The sequence below is a fragment of the Convolutriloba macropyga genome, chromosome 11 (genome assembly GCF_964194025.1).
Source record: "Convolutriloba macropyga chromosome 11, txConMacr16.3, whole genome shotgun sequence".
Classification (NCBI taxonomy): domain Eukaryota; kingdom Metazoa; phylum Xenacoelomorpha; order Acoela; family Convolutidae; genus Convolutriloba; species Convolutriloba macropyga.
In genome coordinates this window covers 18,038,654-18,057,093 of record NC_134478.1, presented here as the reverse complement: position 1 = coordinate 18,057,093, position 18,440 = coordinate 18,038,654, and the positions used below count along the sequence as shown (strand labels likewise).

The 18,440-nt window shown below is 37.4% G+C and overlaps 1 protein-coding gene across 2 annotated transcripts in view; it reads left to right on the top strand.

Moving 5' to 3' along the window:
- LOC142349502 (uncharacterized) overlaps positions 1-18,440 on the top strand; it is a 188,182-nt gene that overhangs the window by 34,450 nt on the left and 135,292 nt on the right. For both annotated transcript variants that reach the window (XM_075401097.1, XM_075401096.1), the window contains exons 9-11: positions 2,564-2,703; positions 5,210-5,497; positions 8,474-8,758. In XM_075401097.1, coding sequence (XP_075257212.1) covers positions 2,564-2,703; positions 5,210-5,497; positions 8,474-8,758 — 713 coding nt within the window. The remainder of the gene's footprint in view (positions 1-2,563; positions 2,704-5,209; positions 5,498-8,473; positions 8,759-18,440) is intronic.

Here is an 18,440-nt window from a genome sequence, read left to right as displayed (position 1 = left end):
GTAATGGCATCAACAACACAAAAATAAACGAGCAATTCTTGCATGTTCAGTTTTCCTTTTAAACTACTCTTTTCTCGATTAAAACTAGATAAGTTTTACAGATAACACAAATTCAATTTTTTAAAAAAATCTAAATGTATGCCAACTGAAAAAAATCATATAAAGGCATTGAAGAAAACAAAAGGCAGCTTTTGATTTAAAAATGTAACAACTTTTTAAAACCGCGATTTTGCCGCCAATACGCATACCAACAGGAGCAAGGAAACAAAATCTTGCAAAGTGGAAAAGAAAACCTATAAGAGCTGTATTAATGATCAAAAATAAAAAAGCTAGAATGCGTTATTTAGAGTTGATGAGTTGATTTCAGTCAGAGCCTAATTTGTAAAAAGTTATAACGAGAAAAACCTTACGAGAGGCCATTTTGAAGTCTTTGGGTACATTTTTTCTCTTAGTGCAAAAAAAGTTCTGTTAATTATAACTCCAGAGATTATTCGTCGGGTAATCTAGAGTTCCCCTGGTCGAAATCCAATTTTAAATATACAATTCGACTAATTTCCGCAGACAATAGTAAAACTCGCGATCACAAACTCACACATTGAGAAATGAGAAATTCGATAATAGTTTATTATTTTTCTGTTTTACACTACAATTCATAATAAAATACATACATTTGAGCACCAGTTGTGGGGCAGCATGTAATGACTGGAATATCCGAAACAGCACACTAGATGCCAGACTCGTCGGAACCAGGATAAACTATTATAAAAATTAACTCAAGAAATTTAGCCTGAATGTTGGCTGAAATGAAAAATCGTGAATCACTTGAACGAAACTTCAAAATAGCAAAAAAATAATAGCAGAAATTTAAATTGGGCCCTAAGAAGCAGCGCCCAGGCTCCGTTTATTACACGTTCAATGATTCAGATAGATTTTTTCTTCGAGTCCCGTTCTCACCCTTGTCATCTATTTTGATAGGTTTAGAAGAAAAAACAAAAAAACAAAAATAAAAAAAAATTGAAAATGATGAAAGAAATGAAACTTAGGCCCTGCAAAGCAGAGCCCAAACTTTCTTGCAGTATCTCAATTTTAAATAATTTTGATTATCAAATTTTTTTGACATATAATTGCCCTGGTAACATGAATAGAAAAAGCTGAAACTAGAAAATGTCTGGAAAAAGCAATATATGCTCCTTAAATCTCCGTATATCGTTCTCCAACTGCTGGAAATACAAAGCAGCTATGTTCTGCAGACAAAGTTTTTGGGAACTTAAACAATTTAAGGTTTTAGTTCTTCGGTATTTCAACGAAAACTTCTCCCAGTTATTTTTTCACTTGTGGAAGCTTGAATAAATCCGTTTGCTTGAAAATAACAGAACTTAACGCTAGACAGCACGTGATAAAAAAGTACATATACAAGATATTTTGGCCAATTTAACAAGTTTTTAAAGAAGTCAGAGAATTATTTTATGTGTGCACAAAAATTCGGTCGAAAACTGAAAGTATTACAAAAATACAACTGAACAAGCATATCCGAAAAAAACCAAAAATGCAAAAAAAATCTTTATTATTTTTTTAGTAAAAAGGGGTGATAAAATGTTCTTGAGCCAATTAATTGACGCTAATTAAAACTATTAGCTTTGGGATCAATCATAATTTTGCCAGTATGAGAAACAATAAGTTCTTCAGAAATTTCTCATTAGTCAACTTTACATACTTTCAGACGATTAATACTCTTTAAAACAAAGTATATCGTAGAGGTTTTAAAAAAGACGAACAAACCAAAATGTGAGCAAAGAAAGAGCCCGTAATTTTAAAGGAGCAAAAATTCTATCTACAGACAAACAAACACAAGCAGAAACACACTAACACAGAAAAAATCATACACAGACACAAACACACACTTTTCTCTCTCTCTCTCTCGCACAGAAGCAAGAACCAACGCATACACACTCTGTCTCATACAGACAAATTCAAGCACAATAAGTTTAATGTGACCACTCAACTGTCAAAAGTGAAGCGAAATATGTTCTGTTGCTTGTTAATTTTTATTTCTTACATTTTGAGACATCAATTTCTTGACGCAAAACTCAGGACAGTCATTAGCTCGTTGACAAAATTAGTAGAATAAAAGTAAAACTTTTGTTTATTTGATAATTGAAAATGTATTAAACATTGACGGGGATTCAGGTCATCCACGGAGTTTTGATCTAATCTTTTAGAAGAACTAGTACTTAATGTCTTTTCTTTATGTCTATTTTGAAACCAGACTAATTTCTCCGTTTGAAACCAAAAGTACCCAAGATTTGCTTTGTTTGGAAACCGAACATACCGACGATACCAAAGGAAAAACGTAAAGGCTTTCGCCTTTCTGTCAAACCCAAACCAAACATAGCGATGATTTCCTACGTTTAAAATCGGTAATTTATGGAGTAGGGTTTTTTTCCAGATTACTGCTAAATTAATCAACCAATATCACGATATACTCATTAAACTATCACTTCAGGTTACAGCAGTTTCATTAAATTAGCAGGCCTTAAATAAACTAAAAGTTTTGTTCCTATAGCTCTGGTGTCTCTCCTGGGGGAGTCTACTATTTAGTGACAGTAACATTTTATGTGGGACTGCCTGGTGGAACAGATTGTGGAATAATGGGTGTAGTGACAAATGACGGCGTCAAAGCAAATGCCATTGTTGGGTGTGACAGTAAGTTATCTTGAGCATTCTAGTCTATCTAGTGTTTTTGACCGATGTTGATGACTATTGAAAAAGAGTGGACATCGAATAAGAGAAAAAGGCTCCAAAACTACGCTCTAAAAATACACGCTAAAAATACTCTAAAACTTTCCGCTGAAACATTTTTTTCGGCTGTGTGAAATAAAAACATAATTGTTTGTGTGAAAATTATAAGTTGTTCCATTTAACAACCAAAATAGTGCTCGCTTGGTCATGTTGAATCCATTACAACCCGTCCTCTCTATGCAAACGGCAAACGGCAGACACCACCCTATCCCCCACCACACCTACCTACTCCACCTGCCTATCCCCTCCCAGCCTACCTAACCCTCCTACCTCCCCCGCCTACTTGTCAAACTCCCCCACCCTGCCCACGCCCTCCATCCCCCAAAGTACTTCAATGCAACGTACCCCAACCCCTCTCATTAACGTACTTACTCTCGTAGACCTATCTATCTTCCTACCTACCGAACCACACACATCCCTTACCCACATGCCCCCAACTATCCCACACCAAACAAACCTCCACCATTAATCTTCAACCCAAAAAACAAATTGCGTCTTCCACTTTTATAAATTTTCTATTATTTTATTAGGCAAAAAACTACTGGCTTTTGTTATATCTTTTTTCCTTTAATTGGCCGCCTTCAGGTAAGCTTAGTTGAGTTTATTTTTCGCCAGTATTCAAATTGATTTCGGTTTTTCTGTCGTCTACAGTTTTGTTATTCATTGGATTAGCTTTTTACGAACATTGACTCATGTGTCAGAGCGTTGACTTTTTTGAACTTTCGACTTTAACCTAAGCTTTTCAATTAATATTAACTAGCAGACCCGAAAACAATCACAAAAAAAATCATTTAAAGGAATAGAATAGACGGTCTATAGAAATTACTAAATCTATTTGCCACAAACTGAGAGTCGAAACCATTCCCATTGTTCAACTGCTATAGATCTTATGCTACCGATGCTTATGCTACCGATGCATCGTTGTGTCCCTTACGCTATGTATTACCAAATTTTTGTTCAGAGACTTTTTGACCTAGCTAAGTTTCATGTTTGAGGGGCGCCTAGATTTGCGCAGAGAACGATCATCCGCATGGTGTCATAGCGCGTCTCACAATGCATGCACTACGTTAGGTTGTATGTTTAAGGAGCAATAGAATATGCGAAGATTAGTAACTTAAATATAGCGACATAGCATTCGAGTTAGAATTAAGATAGGGATAAGGAAAATCTGCTATTTTGAAGGATTCTTGAAAATGACAAAGTAAAGGCACATACTGGTTTCCATATTTATTTATTCTTGATAAACAATCACTTACCTTTCTTTTTTCAGAGTCGCTCTTTAAATAACCCAACGTTCTTTTTTTGTGATTACTGTTGACAGTCATTACATATCCTCCTAAACTTGATTTATCACAATGTCTAGCACATTATACGTAAAATAAAGTTCGTCCACTCTGATTTTAACAGAACTGCGTCGGTACACTGTTAAAAGTTATATTGCACAATTTTTTGAGTGATTTTTGCTACTGTAAATGCTTTGCAAAATTTTTGGATGGCGATTTTGTTCTAGAACATTCTTTTGATTTTTTTTTCTGGAATGACTCTCTCACGCTCCCCTGGTTGTCTTTTGTGGGATTTAAATCGCTGTTTTCACATTTTAACACGGTTGCTGCAACAAGTCGATTGAAATGCAATATCATAGGGCCCTGATGGCCGCGTAGTTACTGCCTCAGTCTATTACGTCGGATGCTGGACACATAAAATTATATCTAGTTTGTAGCCCCCACTTATTTAAATTTCCCCGCCTGTAATTTGAGAACAATTTGTCCAACGTTAGTTGGTTTATGTTTAAAACCTCAGTTTTTTTGAGTCTGAGAACACTATGCGATGGTAAGATTTGGTCTGCAATATTTGGTGTGCTTTGCAAAGCAAACCGCGATTCACCTTCGTACTATTTTCGACTCTATTAATACGTACGGTCAGTTCAATACAGGTGCTGGAAGCTTGCGTACTCCGGTCATACATACCCTTCAACTTTTGGATATTTTCTGTTGAAGCCCCCTTGCTTAGTGTGTTCATATTATTTACACACCCCGACGCACTGCCATATTTTACATGTTGATTTACTATGTAACGCGCGTGCTTTTCTAACGGGGTGCTGGGGTGCATAACGGACTGAGAGGGGGCACAAACGGAGAAGGTCCCAATGTTTGTTCTATATATTTCCAGTTCTGTTAATCTTCTTTTTTCATTTCTCCCGTTACTAAATTAAGTAAACACCATGTGAAGGTTTTCGGCGTTTTGAGGAGGCTCTATTCTTCAAATGTCGACTTTGGAGAAGGAGGAAAAAGTGCTTTGCTTAAAACAAAACAGTGTGAACAGACGAAAATAGCAATGTGAAGCCAAATCTGGGTTTCCCTATTAATGCATTCCCGATAAACAATCACACGTGAACTCCTTTCTGTTTCAGAGCCGCCCATTCCCCAATTAAACCCAACATTGCTGTCCAATGATACTCTTGTGATTACTGTTGAAAATGATTACTCGTCCTTTGACATTTGGTCCGTCACAGTCTCTAGCACATTCTACAGTACCCAGACTTCATCTAATCTGACTTCCACTCAACCTCATGCCTTCCACAATTTGGTGAAAGGTGATCGATACAATATCAGTACAACTCTGATAAATGTCGGTGGAGGACGCAACTGTGGGTGGTACCAAAATGAAGCAACACGTGATGAAGTATCATATTGCACCAGTGAGTCCAAGGAAACAGATGTATTTAATATGAGTAGACGTCATCTTCATTCACAATGAAACAAAACTTAGTGAATCTTCAAAAAATCTTGATAAGATTAATTAAAGTAAAGAGATGTACGATTATCATACAAGATCTTCGCATGCGTCTCAAGAAGTTAACCAATTTGAGGTCCCAGACTGAAAGTCGATATGTCCGACCGAAATTACCGCACATGGGGGGTGTCGTGCGTTCAAAATTACACGGTCTGGAAACACCAATGAACGCACGAAAGTCTGGACATAGGCAACTTTGAACGCACGATAGTCTGGACATAGGCAATTTTGAACGCACGATAATCTGGACATAGGCAACTTTGAATGCACCATAGTCTGGACATAGGGTCTTATGAACGCACGATAAATATTGAACGCACGAAAGTCTGGACATGGGCACTTTCCATCTGGGAGGGTCTGGACATAGACATTTTCCATCTGGGACGGTCTGGACATATCGACTTTCGGTCTGGCACCTCAACCTGGTTATGTATTCCACCACAACTTCTATAAGGCATGTTAAGATTTATTATGAAAAGATTACTAAGATATTGTTAAGATGGACAAAATTTTTCCAAGAAATTATCCACCTTGAATTAGCAATGCGTATCTACTCTGGTTTTTTACAGGGTAGTTATTATAAAAAATGGCTGTTATAATTAACCATGCCTTTAACCTCACTCTTTTTTTATAAAATATACATCTTGTTTTACAAATAACTAATTAACAAACTGTAAAGCGAACGTGTTGAAATAAGCATTAAGATACAAGGAAGATGAATGAATAGTGAGTAACAAAATGGACTTTTGTCAACATTTGTAATAGCCGCCGTCAGCCTCTCGAACGGCTATTATTTAGGCGCTCTTCTTTTTAAAAATTCAAAGAAATTGAATTGTATTGGGGCACTGTCTTTTTTTTAGATCTGTTCACACATTTTCATTTGTGTTTTTGCGGCGCGAAACTTTTTTGCTCTAATTTTAAAGTACATTAAAGTACAGTGAGAAAATGGCGTCTGAACAAAAAAAATTGCTTTCTTGCTAGTGGTTTTTTGTTCAAATGCGGCAATTTCATTTTGAAATTTTCAGTTTTTTTCATTTTTTAATCTGATTTTTTAAAAAAAAATGGATTTTTGAATCAACTTATAGTCCTTCATAGGTCTCATTTTTGGTTGGCCAATACAAATTCTTTGAGTTGTACGTCAGGACTTGTCCTGCTATGTTTTTTATTCGCGTTATCTTTTGATCGCGTTTTTCGTTTTAAATAAGTCACAATTTCCACGGTTGACTTCTGACTTACTTCACTCACTGTTTCAACCGAATGGATTTTAAAATACTTCAAGCACTGAATTGCGTATCTTAATAAATACCGTCAATGTCGTAAGGGCAAAATCAAAAGAAACGGGATAAACCAATAAAACCCGGTCATTTGAATTAGGTTATTAAAGTTCATCAGAGCGACTGCTAGCTGATATAAGTATTAAGCTTCAAACTTTTCAGTTCAGAAGCTTAAGTAATTATAGGTTTGGAATCAAACTGAAACTGAACAACTTAAGAAAACAATTCATAAATTTCTTTGTCTTCTTTTTCTTTTTCTGTTTCAATCCCGATGTGGGTCTAGCGCGTCAACGGCGGCTACATTTCAGCAATCTGCAGGCCATTTTTTAAAAAACTTTAAAAAGTGGGTTTCTCAAAAATAATTTACTTCCTTTTCCACGGTACAGTTGTACTATCTATAATTGTTGTCAATTTCTCATTAAAACTATTACATCACTTTGGGGGTATTGGGGGTAGTTCGATGCAAGAGTTGGAGGTAATATGCTCTAATTGTAGAGGGTATTGTTTCTGAAGATGGGTAAAATGATGCAAGAGTAGAGTTAATTGGTGTAAAAGGAAGCAAAGGTTGGAGGGTAATGGGGGTGTAAAACCACGCAAGAGTAGGAGTAATAAAGGTAAAGCGGCGCAAGAGTAGTGAGCTAAGGGGGGTAAATAGATGCTCGAGTAGGGGTATTGGGGGTAAAACATTGCAAGAGTAAGGGGGTTATATTGCCATTACCCCCTTATTCTTACATTTTTTTACCAACCCACCCCCCCCCCCCCCCCGGGCAGCCCCACTCTTACCTCGTTTTATAGTTGCAGACTGACGGCCTTGAACCCACAACCTCTGTCCTTTAAGCCAGTTCTTCTTAGCTTTCAGACCACCGATTCTTGTCCAATATTAGCTATCACATGTATATGAATTAAACATTTTACCCCCTCACTCTTACATCAATTTTTCCCTCTAAAATTACCCCGAATCTTACAAAAATTTAAAAATTCCCCGGATATTTTCCGTTTGTGCCCCCCCCCCCCCCCAGCTTAGTGGGTGCATATTATTTGCAACCCCAGACGCACGTGCAATATTTTTTCATAATGATTTACTATGTAATGACACGTGCTCTGTAACTGGGGGGAGCATTACGTACTGGGGGGGGGGGGCACAAACGGAAAAGATCCAATTCCCCATTAACGCCATTACCCCCCATTACCCCCTGATATCATCTCGTTCCCCCTCCCCATAAATTCACCCGAAAAAATTTTGACAAAAGTGCATTTCGGATATCTAGTTCTACCTCTCATTAAGTGATATAAACCATATCATATGGTTAAGACTTGATTGTGCTGACACAATTTTCATTGTAAGAGTATTTGGTTTCCTCGATTCTACTTTTTCGAACTGATTGAACGATTTTCAAACCGGCTTTAAGCGTTCATTTCCCATCAAAAGTTGACCGACGACAAAAACGCTTCTCTAAACCTTTTTTAAGTGCTAGACAACACAAGGATAACGCTGTATAAAAGATGATCAATTGAAAGATAAAAATGAAAAATGTAATGTCTTTATACTTAAGTTAGCATGGGTGCAGACATCTTTTCTGTGCGGTCAATTTTTCAATTGATTTCAGCTCCCGATCGCCTCAATACCTCTTTGCTCCAATCTGGGAGTGAAAACCAACGGGTATTTTTCTCTGGAATTTCTGGAGTTATGTCTGGAGTGTACGAATCAATGCACTATTCACTCACCAGCTCCCTTTCTGATTGTTACGAACAGTATCAAACTACAATATCCAACATAAATGAGCGAATAAATACAACCATCTTGACCTCTGGGTGTACTTATGACCTTGAAGTATGGGCACAGTGTGGTGACGTAAGAGGTCCTTCAATCGCATTCCCTGTTTATGTGCCAGGTAGTCATTCTGATCTTCGTTCAATCAACCTATATTATAACAATATTAATGCACAATCGTGTAATAGCTCCAAAATAAAATTGTCTCTCTCTTCCTTTGAAAAAAATAGATGTCAATTACAACCAAAAAAGTAACACATCTGAGACATTAGAAATTTTATGCCTGAACTATGAAAGCAGATACATTGACACTATTTCAACAATAAAAATCAAATCACCAAATTAATCTCTTTAGCATAGACTTCAACTTTTGTACAGATAGAGTTTTTGTAAGAGAGTACAAATCAATTGATGCCAATTTATTTTAAAAAGAAGTTGTCGAACCCGGTTCGAGTTTCTCCGCCCAAAACGACGTAAGAATGGGGCTGCAACGGGAGGATTTTTTTCAGGAAAATGCAGCTCAAAACTCTTACGTCTTTTTAGGCAGCCCATTGCAGCCCAATCATAAATGGCAGTTTTGAGTCGGGGGATAATTCCCAAAAAAGTCAGGAGTCAGCTGTAAGTCAGCTGCATAGAAATTTCACAAAAACATACACCTTTGAATTTTTTCTTCCTGAAGACAACTTATTAGTTTTTTTGCATTAATCAGAAGACATTCATTATTTTAATTGGAATCGACTACTCGGCACTCTTATCCTGGACTTCTTTTAGTATTCTTCATCTGGTGAGACCAATCCAATATTTTAACAATTGTTTCATTTTCAGGTCTTTTTTAGGTCAAAGCTTTGAGTTGTTTTTTTCTTACGGTTTCTTTCCCGATTGAGTCGCTAGTGTGTTATAACCAAGCCCAGTGTAACCAGCGACAAAATGGAAGCGGCTGTTCTAGCGAAATGGAACAAAGATAAATTGATTCAAGAAATTCTAAAAGAAAATCTAAGAGAGAACAAAACATCATCACCCGATATTAGTAACTTGCAACAGGATGAAATAACAGAAATGAAAAAGGACTTAGAAAAAAAAACAAGCAAGCAAATAGAGAACTCCAAACAGCTCTAGACAACAGCAAATCCCTATATGACCAAGCAATGACAGAAATTCTTTTCTGAGAGGACAAAATGAGAAAATGTTGACAAAAATTATCGATGGCAACAAAGAAAAAAAACTAAACAAGTTTATGCCAACAACAGACAGTTTTTTTGATGTTTATACCACGATTTACTAATCAACTTGTCATATCAGACAGCACTTATAAATCTAATAAACGGGGTGATATAAGTAGGGAAACTGCAATAAACTCATACCCTTCGGCAACCATAAGTGATGTTAATAACATTATGGACTCTTATGCGGCTGGAGCAAAACCTGAACACCTTGTTTTTAATTTGGGACAAAATGCAATTGACCAACATACTGATGGAAAAAGGGCAGCTGAGCAAATGGGTGACATAGTCAGTAAGTGTTCAAATACATTCAAGCCCCATAAGGTTTCTATATGCCAAATTCCACAAGTTAAAAATGGATTATACAGACGGGACTCGAACAACGAAGCAATTGATGCTTATAACCAAGAATTCAACAGCATTGCTGACCAAATTAGAGGCAAATTCCAGTGATCTAATGTATACGTCCTCAATTATGCTCTTGAGGCAATCGATATCAGACAAGACGGTGTGCACCCAAACATATATGGAAATCAGAAAATAATTACAACTTTGCGGAAAAATATAAAAAAAGTTGGCTACAACTGTTCAGCAAGCGATATATCTTTAAAACAAATGCGCCCAAAACAACAAAATGCAAATTTTTGGCATTCAAAAGGCGATGGAATAACTTCAATAGTCCGAATGAGTTCTGATACATTTGGGTGACTTAATTCTTAGTTCCTTAATAGAAACGTTGAATGTTTTTTTTTTGGAAAAAACAGCAGTTGTGTTGTGATTTTAATAATAAGCTTTGTCTGTAAAGAGGGGGAAGTTGTCTTTTTCAAAAGTCACTCAAATCCTACTAAAACACCAATATTTAATTTTTGTCATAATTATTTTAATAATTTTGTTTTTCATTTGGGACAAAATGCAATTGACCAAGGTACTGATGGAAAAAGGGCAGCTGAGCAAATGGGTGACTGAGTCAGTAAGTGTTCAAATATATTCAAGCCCCATAAGGTTTCTATATGCCAAATTCCACAAGTTAAAAATGGATTATACAGACGGGACTCGAACAACAACGCAATTGATGCTTATAACCAAGAATTCAACAGCATTGCTGACCAAATTAGAGGCAAATTCCAGTGGTCTAATGTATACGTCCTCAATTATGCTCTTGAGGCAATCGATATTAGACAAGACGGTGTGCACCCAAACATATATGGAAATCAGAAAATAATTACAACTTTGCGGAAAAATATAAAAAAAGTTGGCTACAACTGTTCAGCAAGCGATATATCTTTAAAACAAATGCGTCCAAAACAACAAAATGCAAATTTTTGGCATTCAAAAGGCGATGGAATAACTTCAATAGTCCGAATGAGTTCTGATACATTTGGGTGACTTAATTCTTAGGTCCTTAATAGAAACGTTGAATGTTTTTTTTGGAAAAAACAGCAGTTGTGTTGTGATTTTAATAATAAGCTTTGTTTGTAAAGAGGGGGAAGTTTGTCTTTTTCAAAAGTCACTCAAATCCTACTAAAACACCAATATTTAATTTTTGTCATAATTATTTTAATAATTTTGTTTTTCATTTGGGACAAAATGCAATTGACCAAGGTACTGATGGAAAAAGGGCAGCTGAGCAAATGGGTGACTTAGTCAGTAAGTGTTCAAATATATTCAAGCCCCATAAGGTTTCTATATGCCAAATTCCACAAGTTAAAAATGGATTATACAGACGGGACTCGAACAACAACGCAATTGATGCTTATAACCAAGAATTCAACAGCATCGCTGACCAAATTAGAGGCAAATTCCAGTGGTCTAATGTATACGTCCTCAATTATGCTCTTGAGGCAATCGATATCAGACAAGACGGTGTGCACCCAAACATATATGGAAATCAGAAAATAGTTACAACTTTGCGGAAAAATATTAAAAAAAATTGGCTACAACTGTTCAGCAAACAATATATCTTTAAAACAAATGCGTCCAAAACAACAAAATTCAAATTTTTTGGCATTCAAAAGGCGATGGAATAACTTCAATAGTCCGAATGAGTTCTGATACATTTGGGTGACTTAATTCTTAGTTCTTTAATAGAAACGTTGAATGTTTTTTTTGAAAAAAAAACATCAGTTTTGTTGTGATTTTAATAATAAGCTTTGTTTGTAAAAAGGGGAAAGTTGTCTTTTTCAAAAGTCACTCAAATCCTACTAAAACACCAATATTTAATTTTTGTCATATTTGTTTTAATAATTTTGTTTTTCATTTGGGACAAAATGCAACTGACCAAGGTACTGATGGAAAAAGGGCTGCTGAGCAAATGAGCGACTTAGTCGGTAAGTCCTTAACTAATTTCAAGCCCCATAAGTTTGCTATATGCCAAATTCTATAAAGAATTTGATGCTTATAACCAAGAAATAAACAGCGATGCTGACCAAATTAGAGGCAAATTCCAGTTGTCCAATGTATACATCCTCAATTATGGTCTTAAGGCAAACAATAGCAGACAAGATGGTGTGCACCCAAACCTTTATGGAATTCAAAAAATAACTACAACTTTGCAGAAACATATGAAAAACATTGGCTACAACTGCCCATCAAACGATACATTGTTGAGACAAATGCGTCCTAAACATCAAAATGCAAGTTTTTTGGCGTTCAAATGGGGATGGAATAACATCAATAGTCCGAATTAATTCTGATACATTTGGGTGATTTAATTCTTAGTTCATTAATGGAAAAGTTGAATGTTTCTTTTGAAAAAACGTCAAATTTGATCGTGATTTTAAAAATAGGCTTTGTTTGTAAAGAGGGGGAAGTTGTCTTTTTCAAAAGTCAGTGAAAAAACCAAAACTTAAGTTGTCTTTTTCAAAATCATACTAAAAAACCAAAAATTAATTTTTGTCAGATTAATTTTAATAATTTGTTTTCTCTATGGTTCGGCTTTATCAATATAACGTTTTTATTATCCGTCATATCAATTATTCTGCAAAAATCTGGAGTTATTGAAACAAACCCAGGCCCAGCTCAAATAGAAAAAATGAAAACAATAGACCAGTGTTACAAAGAAAAGAACAGAATAGACGATCATCTCACGTTCTGGTACATGAACTGTTGAAGCCCAAATATTAAATACGAAAAGTTATCAAATTTTTGGACAACTTTTGACCAGTTGTCTTTCCCAGCTGTTACCTAAACATGGGTTAAAGAGAACAATTCTATTCGAGATTCTTTTATCAGCAGTAGTCATCAATTTATTCATCAGCCGAGATAATGATCGACTGAATTGGAAAGAGGGGGAGCTGTAAATATATGGATACCCAAGAAGTTTTCAATCAAAATAAGAAAAGACTTGAGCACAATCAACCGGAGTTTTTTTTTTTGAATCCGAGTGGATAGAAGTAACTGAGCCCCTGAAAGAGAAACTGCTAATAAATGTGGGGTATTGTTCAAACTTAAATCTTTCAGAATTCTTCCTTGATGAAATGGTATCAGAAATTTCAAATGTTCACTCTAGCACTGACAATCTAATCTTGTTTGGAGATTACAACATAAATATACTTAAAGAAATTGGGAGACAATTACTAATCAACTTCATTGCAGATAACGGACTTCAGTATGTAAACACAAAAAAAAGCAACATTTACAAAGGGAGAACCTTTTTCTTTAATCTACCACTGCTTTATTTCTAAAAATCAAATCTTCGAAACAGATATAATAGAGTCAATAATTGAAAATGACCATTTCATCATTGTATATAAATCATCATTGAAATTAGAATGGAAGCCGCAAAAGACAGAATATTTAGTGCGAGATTTTGGCAGATACACAAGAAGTTTGTTTAACTGTGATATTGCTTTGCAAGACAGTTCACCATTGTACAAAAACATTGGAGCAAATTAAATCTGAAATCTTTCATAAATTAATTGAAATTTTCTAAAATGTATTTAATAGTCACGCACCTTTGAAATATATAGGCGTGAAACCAAAAAGGAGCACAAAAAATGGCTATCGAAAGAACTGCGTAATCTCATTAATGAAAAGCATCGTGAATTCCATGAATGGAAAAAATACCCTAATCAAGCGCTTTTTAACAGTTACAAAGTACTTAGAAACAATGTTAATAGAAAATTACGTAAAGCATCTGACGATTATAGAAAACAATTTTTCGAGAATATCCCAACTTCAATAGAACAATGGAAATTTATGGAGAACAAAATTAACTGAAATAAACAGACAGAAAAAATTCCAAAGCTGAAAGAGGGCCATAACGTATTATCAGATAAAAAAGTATTGCTAACTGTTTGAGTAAACTTTTTGCCCGTCTTGGACTTTACAAGGGAGAAATAATTGCCCCTAAATTGCCTTCTTTCAATTTTTAGGGAAATGAATTTTTGAAAAATTTTTGAAAGACTTCTGTTTGAGCAAATGTCGGAACATTTAGAAATTAATAAAATAATTAACAAAAATCAATTTGGTTTCCAAAAACAAAAGTCGTGTCTTTATACAATAATTGTTTGCACTGACAGAGAAAATAAATCATTTTGTTGAAGAAAAAGATATAGTCTGAACAACATTTTTGGATTTAGCGAAAGCTTTTAACCCAATATCCTTGGACATTATTATTCAAAATATTCAAAAATATGGTTTTTGGAGAAAACGCAAGAGTCTTATTGAATTTGTTTCTAATTAACAGGAAACAGTGTGTCAGAAACAGATTAGTTGAATCCCACTGGAAAATTATTAATCATGGCGTTCCACAAGGTACTGTAATCGGACCACTAGTATTCATACTTTATGTAAATGACTTCGGTGAGGAAATAGGGAAAAGTTCGAATGTTTTGCAATTTGCAAATGACATAGCAATTTTATGTCGCGAAAAAAATGAACCGTGTTTAAAAGCAAAGGCTAAAATGATATTGATAGAAAGTGAACAATATATGAAACAAAACAATTTAGCTCTAAATGAAAGGAAAACAGAAAATATAGTTTTCAAAAATGAAAAGTTACCAACTGTCAAATGCGTTGAATTTAATAGCCATTTATTGAAAGTGCATTGCAGTCCTTTGCAGCCCATTCTTATATGGCAATTTTTGGTCAGAGGATATTACCTTAAAAGTCCTCCCACTGCTGCCCGTTGCAGCCCACTCTTACATGGCAATTTTAATCAGGAGTAACTCCTCAAAAGACCTCCCAGTATAGCCCAATGCAGCCCTCTCTTACATGGCAATTTTAGTCATGGTGCTAATTCCTCGAAAGTCCTCCCATTGCAGGCCATTGCATTTCATTCTTACAAGGCAATTTTAGTCAGGGGTAATTCCTCAAAAGTCCTCCCATTGCAGCCCATTGCAGCCCACTCTTACATGGTAATATTAGTCAGGAGTAATTCCTCAAAAGCCTCCCCAGTGCACCCCACTGCAGCCCCTCTTAAACGGCAATTTTAGTCAGGAGGTAATTCCTCAAAAGTTCTCCCATTGCAGCCCGTTGCAGCCCACTCTTACATGGCAATTTTAGTCAGGGGTGCGTAACTCCTCAAAAATCCTCCCATTGCAGCCCATTGCAGCCCACTCTTACAAGACAATTTTAGTTAGGGGGTAATTCCTCATAATTCCTCCTTTTGCTGCCCAACTCTCACAATATCATTTCACCCCCTCTGAACAAATCACCCCCAGTCTCTAACATCAATTTACCCCCCCAATAGACAATCCCCCACTCTTACAACCAAATGGGAGGATTTTAGGGAGAACATTTGACCCGGGAATCGAGATGTACAAAAATACCATCCACAACGTTTTGATTGTTGCAAATTGAGTCAGGGGGAGAATTCCTCAAAAGTCCTCCCATTGCAGCCCATTGCAGCCCACTCTTACATGGCAAATTTAGTCAGGGGGAGAATTCCTCAAAAGTCCTCCCATTGCAGCCCATTGCAGCCCACTCTTACATGGCAAATTTAGTCTGGGGGTCATTCCTCAAAAGTCCTCCCATTGCAGCCCATTGCAGCCCACTCTTACATGGCAAATTTAGTCTGGGGGTCATTCCTCAAAAGTGCTCTCATTGCAGCCCATTGCAGCCCACTCTTAGACGGCAATTTTAGTCAGGAGTAATTCCTCAAAAGTTTTCCCATTGCAGTTCATTGCAGCCCATTCCTTCATGGCAATTTTAGTCAGGGGTAGGTCCTCAAAAGTCCTCTTGTTGTAGCCCATTGCAGCCCACTCTTACATGGTAGTTTTTGTCAGGAGTAGCTCCTCAAAAGTCTACCCAGTGCAGCCCACTGCAGCCCAGTCTTAAATGGCAATTTTAGTCAGGGGTTAATTCCTCAAAAGTTCTCCCATTGCAGCCCGTTGCAACCCAAACTTACATGGCAATTTAGTCAATGGGTAATTCCTCAAATGTCCTCTAATTGCAATCTATTGCAGCCCAATTTTAGTCAGGAGTAATTCCTCAAAAGTCCTCCAATTTTAGCCCATTGCAGCCCACTCTTACATGGCAATTTTAGTCAGGGGGTAAATCCTCAAAAATCCTCCCATTGCAGCCCATTTCAGCCCACTTTTACATGGCAATTTTAGTCAGGAGTAATTCCTCAGAACTCCTCATATTGCAGCCCATTGCAGCTCTTTCTTACATGGCAATTTTAGTCAGGGGGTAATTCCTCAATGTCTTCCAATTGAAGCCCATTTCAGCCCACTCTTACAAGACAATTTTAGTCACGGGGTATTCCCTCGAAATTCCTCTCATTGCAGCCCATTGCAGCCCACTCTCACATGGCAATTTTAGTCAGGAGTAATTTCTCAAAAGTTTTCCCATTGCAGCCCATTGCAGCCCACTCTTACATGGCAATTTTGGTCACGGGATGTGGGGGGGGGGGGGTAATCCCTCGAAAGTCCTCCCATTGCAGCCCATTGAATCCCACTCTTACATGGCAATATTAGTCAGGAGTATTTCCTCAAAAGTCCTCCCAGTGTAGCACATTGCAGCCCACTCTTTCATGGCAATTTTAGTCAGGAGTGATTCCTCAAAATTCCTCCCAATGCAGCTCATTGCAGCACATTCTTACATGGCAATTTCAGTCAGGGGGTTATTCCTCAAAAACCCTCCCATTGCAGCTCATTGCAGCCGACTCATACATGGCAGTTTAAGTCAGGAGTAATTCCTCAAAAATCTTCCCATTGCAGCCCATTGCAGCCCACTCTTATATGGCAATTTTAGTCAAGGAGTATTCCCTCAAAATTCCTCTCATTCCAGCCGATTGCATCCCACTCTTACATGGCAATTTTAGTCACGGGGGTGGGGGGTAATCCCTCGAAAGTCCTCCCAATGCAGCCCATTGAATCCCATTCTTACATGGCAATTTTAGTCAGGAGTGATTCCTCAAAATTCCTCCCATTGCAGCCCATTGCAGCCCATTCTTACATGGCAATTTAAGTCAGGGGGTTATTCCTCAAAAACCCTCCCATTGCATCTCATTGCAGCCGACTCATACATGGCAATTTAAGTCAGGAGTAATTCCTCAAAAATCTTCCCGTTGCAGCCCATTGCAGCCCACTCTTATATGGCAATTTTAGTCACGGGGGTGGGGGGGGGGGGGGGGTAATCCCGCGAAAGTTCTCCCATTGCAGCCCATTGAATCCTATTCTTACATGGCAATTTTAGTCAGGAGTGATTCCTCAAAATTCCTCCCATTGTAGCCCATTGCAGCCCATTCTTACGTGGCAATTTCAGTCAGGAGTAATTCCTCAAAAGTCTTCCCAGTGTAGCCCATTGCAGCCCACTCTTACATGGCAATTTTATTCAGGAGTGATTCCTCAAAATTCCTCCCATTGCAGCCCATTGCAGCCCATTCTTACATGGCAATTTCAGTCAGGGAGTTATTCCTCAAAAGCCCTCCCATTGCAGCTCATTGCAGCCGACTCATACATGGCAATTTAAGTCAGGGGAAATTCCTCAAATGTCCTCCAATTGCAGCCCGTTGCAGCCCACTCATACAAGGCAATTTTAGTCAAAGAGTATTCCCTCAAAATTCCTTTAATTCCAGCCGATTGCATCCCACTCTTACATGGCAATATTAGTCACGGGGGTGGGGGGTAATTCCTCGAAAGTCCTCCCATTGCAGCCCATTGAATCCCGTTCTTACATGTCATTTTTAGTCAGGAGTGATTCCTCAAAATTCCTCCCATTGCAGCCCATTGCAGCCCATTCTTACATGGCAATTTCAGTCAGGGGTTATTCCTCAAAAGCCCTCCCATTGCAGCTCATTGCAGCCGACTCATACATGGCAATTTAAGTCAGGAGTAATTCCTAAAAAAATCTTCCCATTGCAGCCCATTGCAGCCCACTCTTATATGGCAATTTTAGTCACGGGGGGTGGGGGGGGGGGTAATCCCTCGAAAGTCCTCCCATTGCAGCCCATTGCAGCCCATTGCATCCCATTCTTACATGGCAATATTAGTCAGGAGTAATTCCTTAAAAGTCATCCCAGTGTAGCCCATTGCAGCCCACTCTTACATGGCACTTTTAGTCAGGGGGTGGGGCGTAAATCCTCAGAAGTCCTCCCATTGCAGCCCATTGCAGCCCTCTCTTGCATGGCAATTTTAG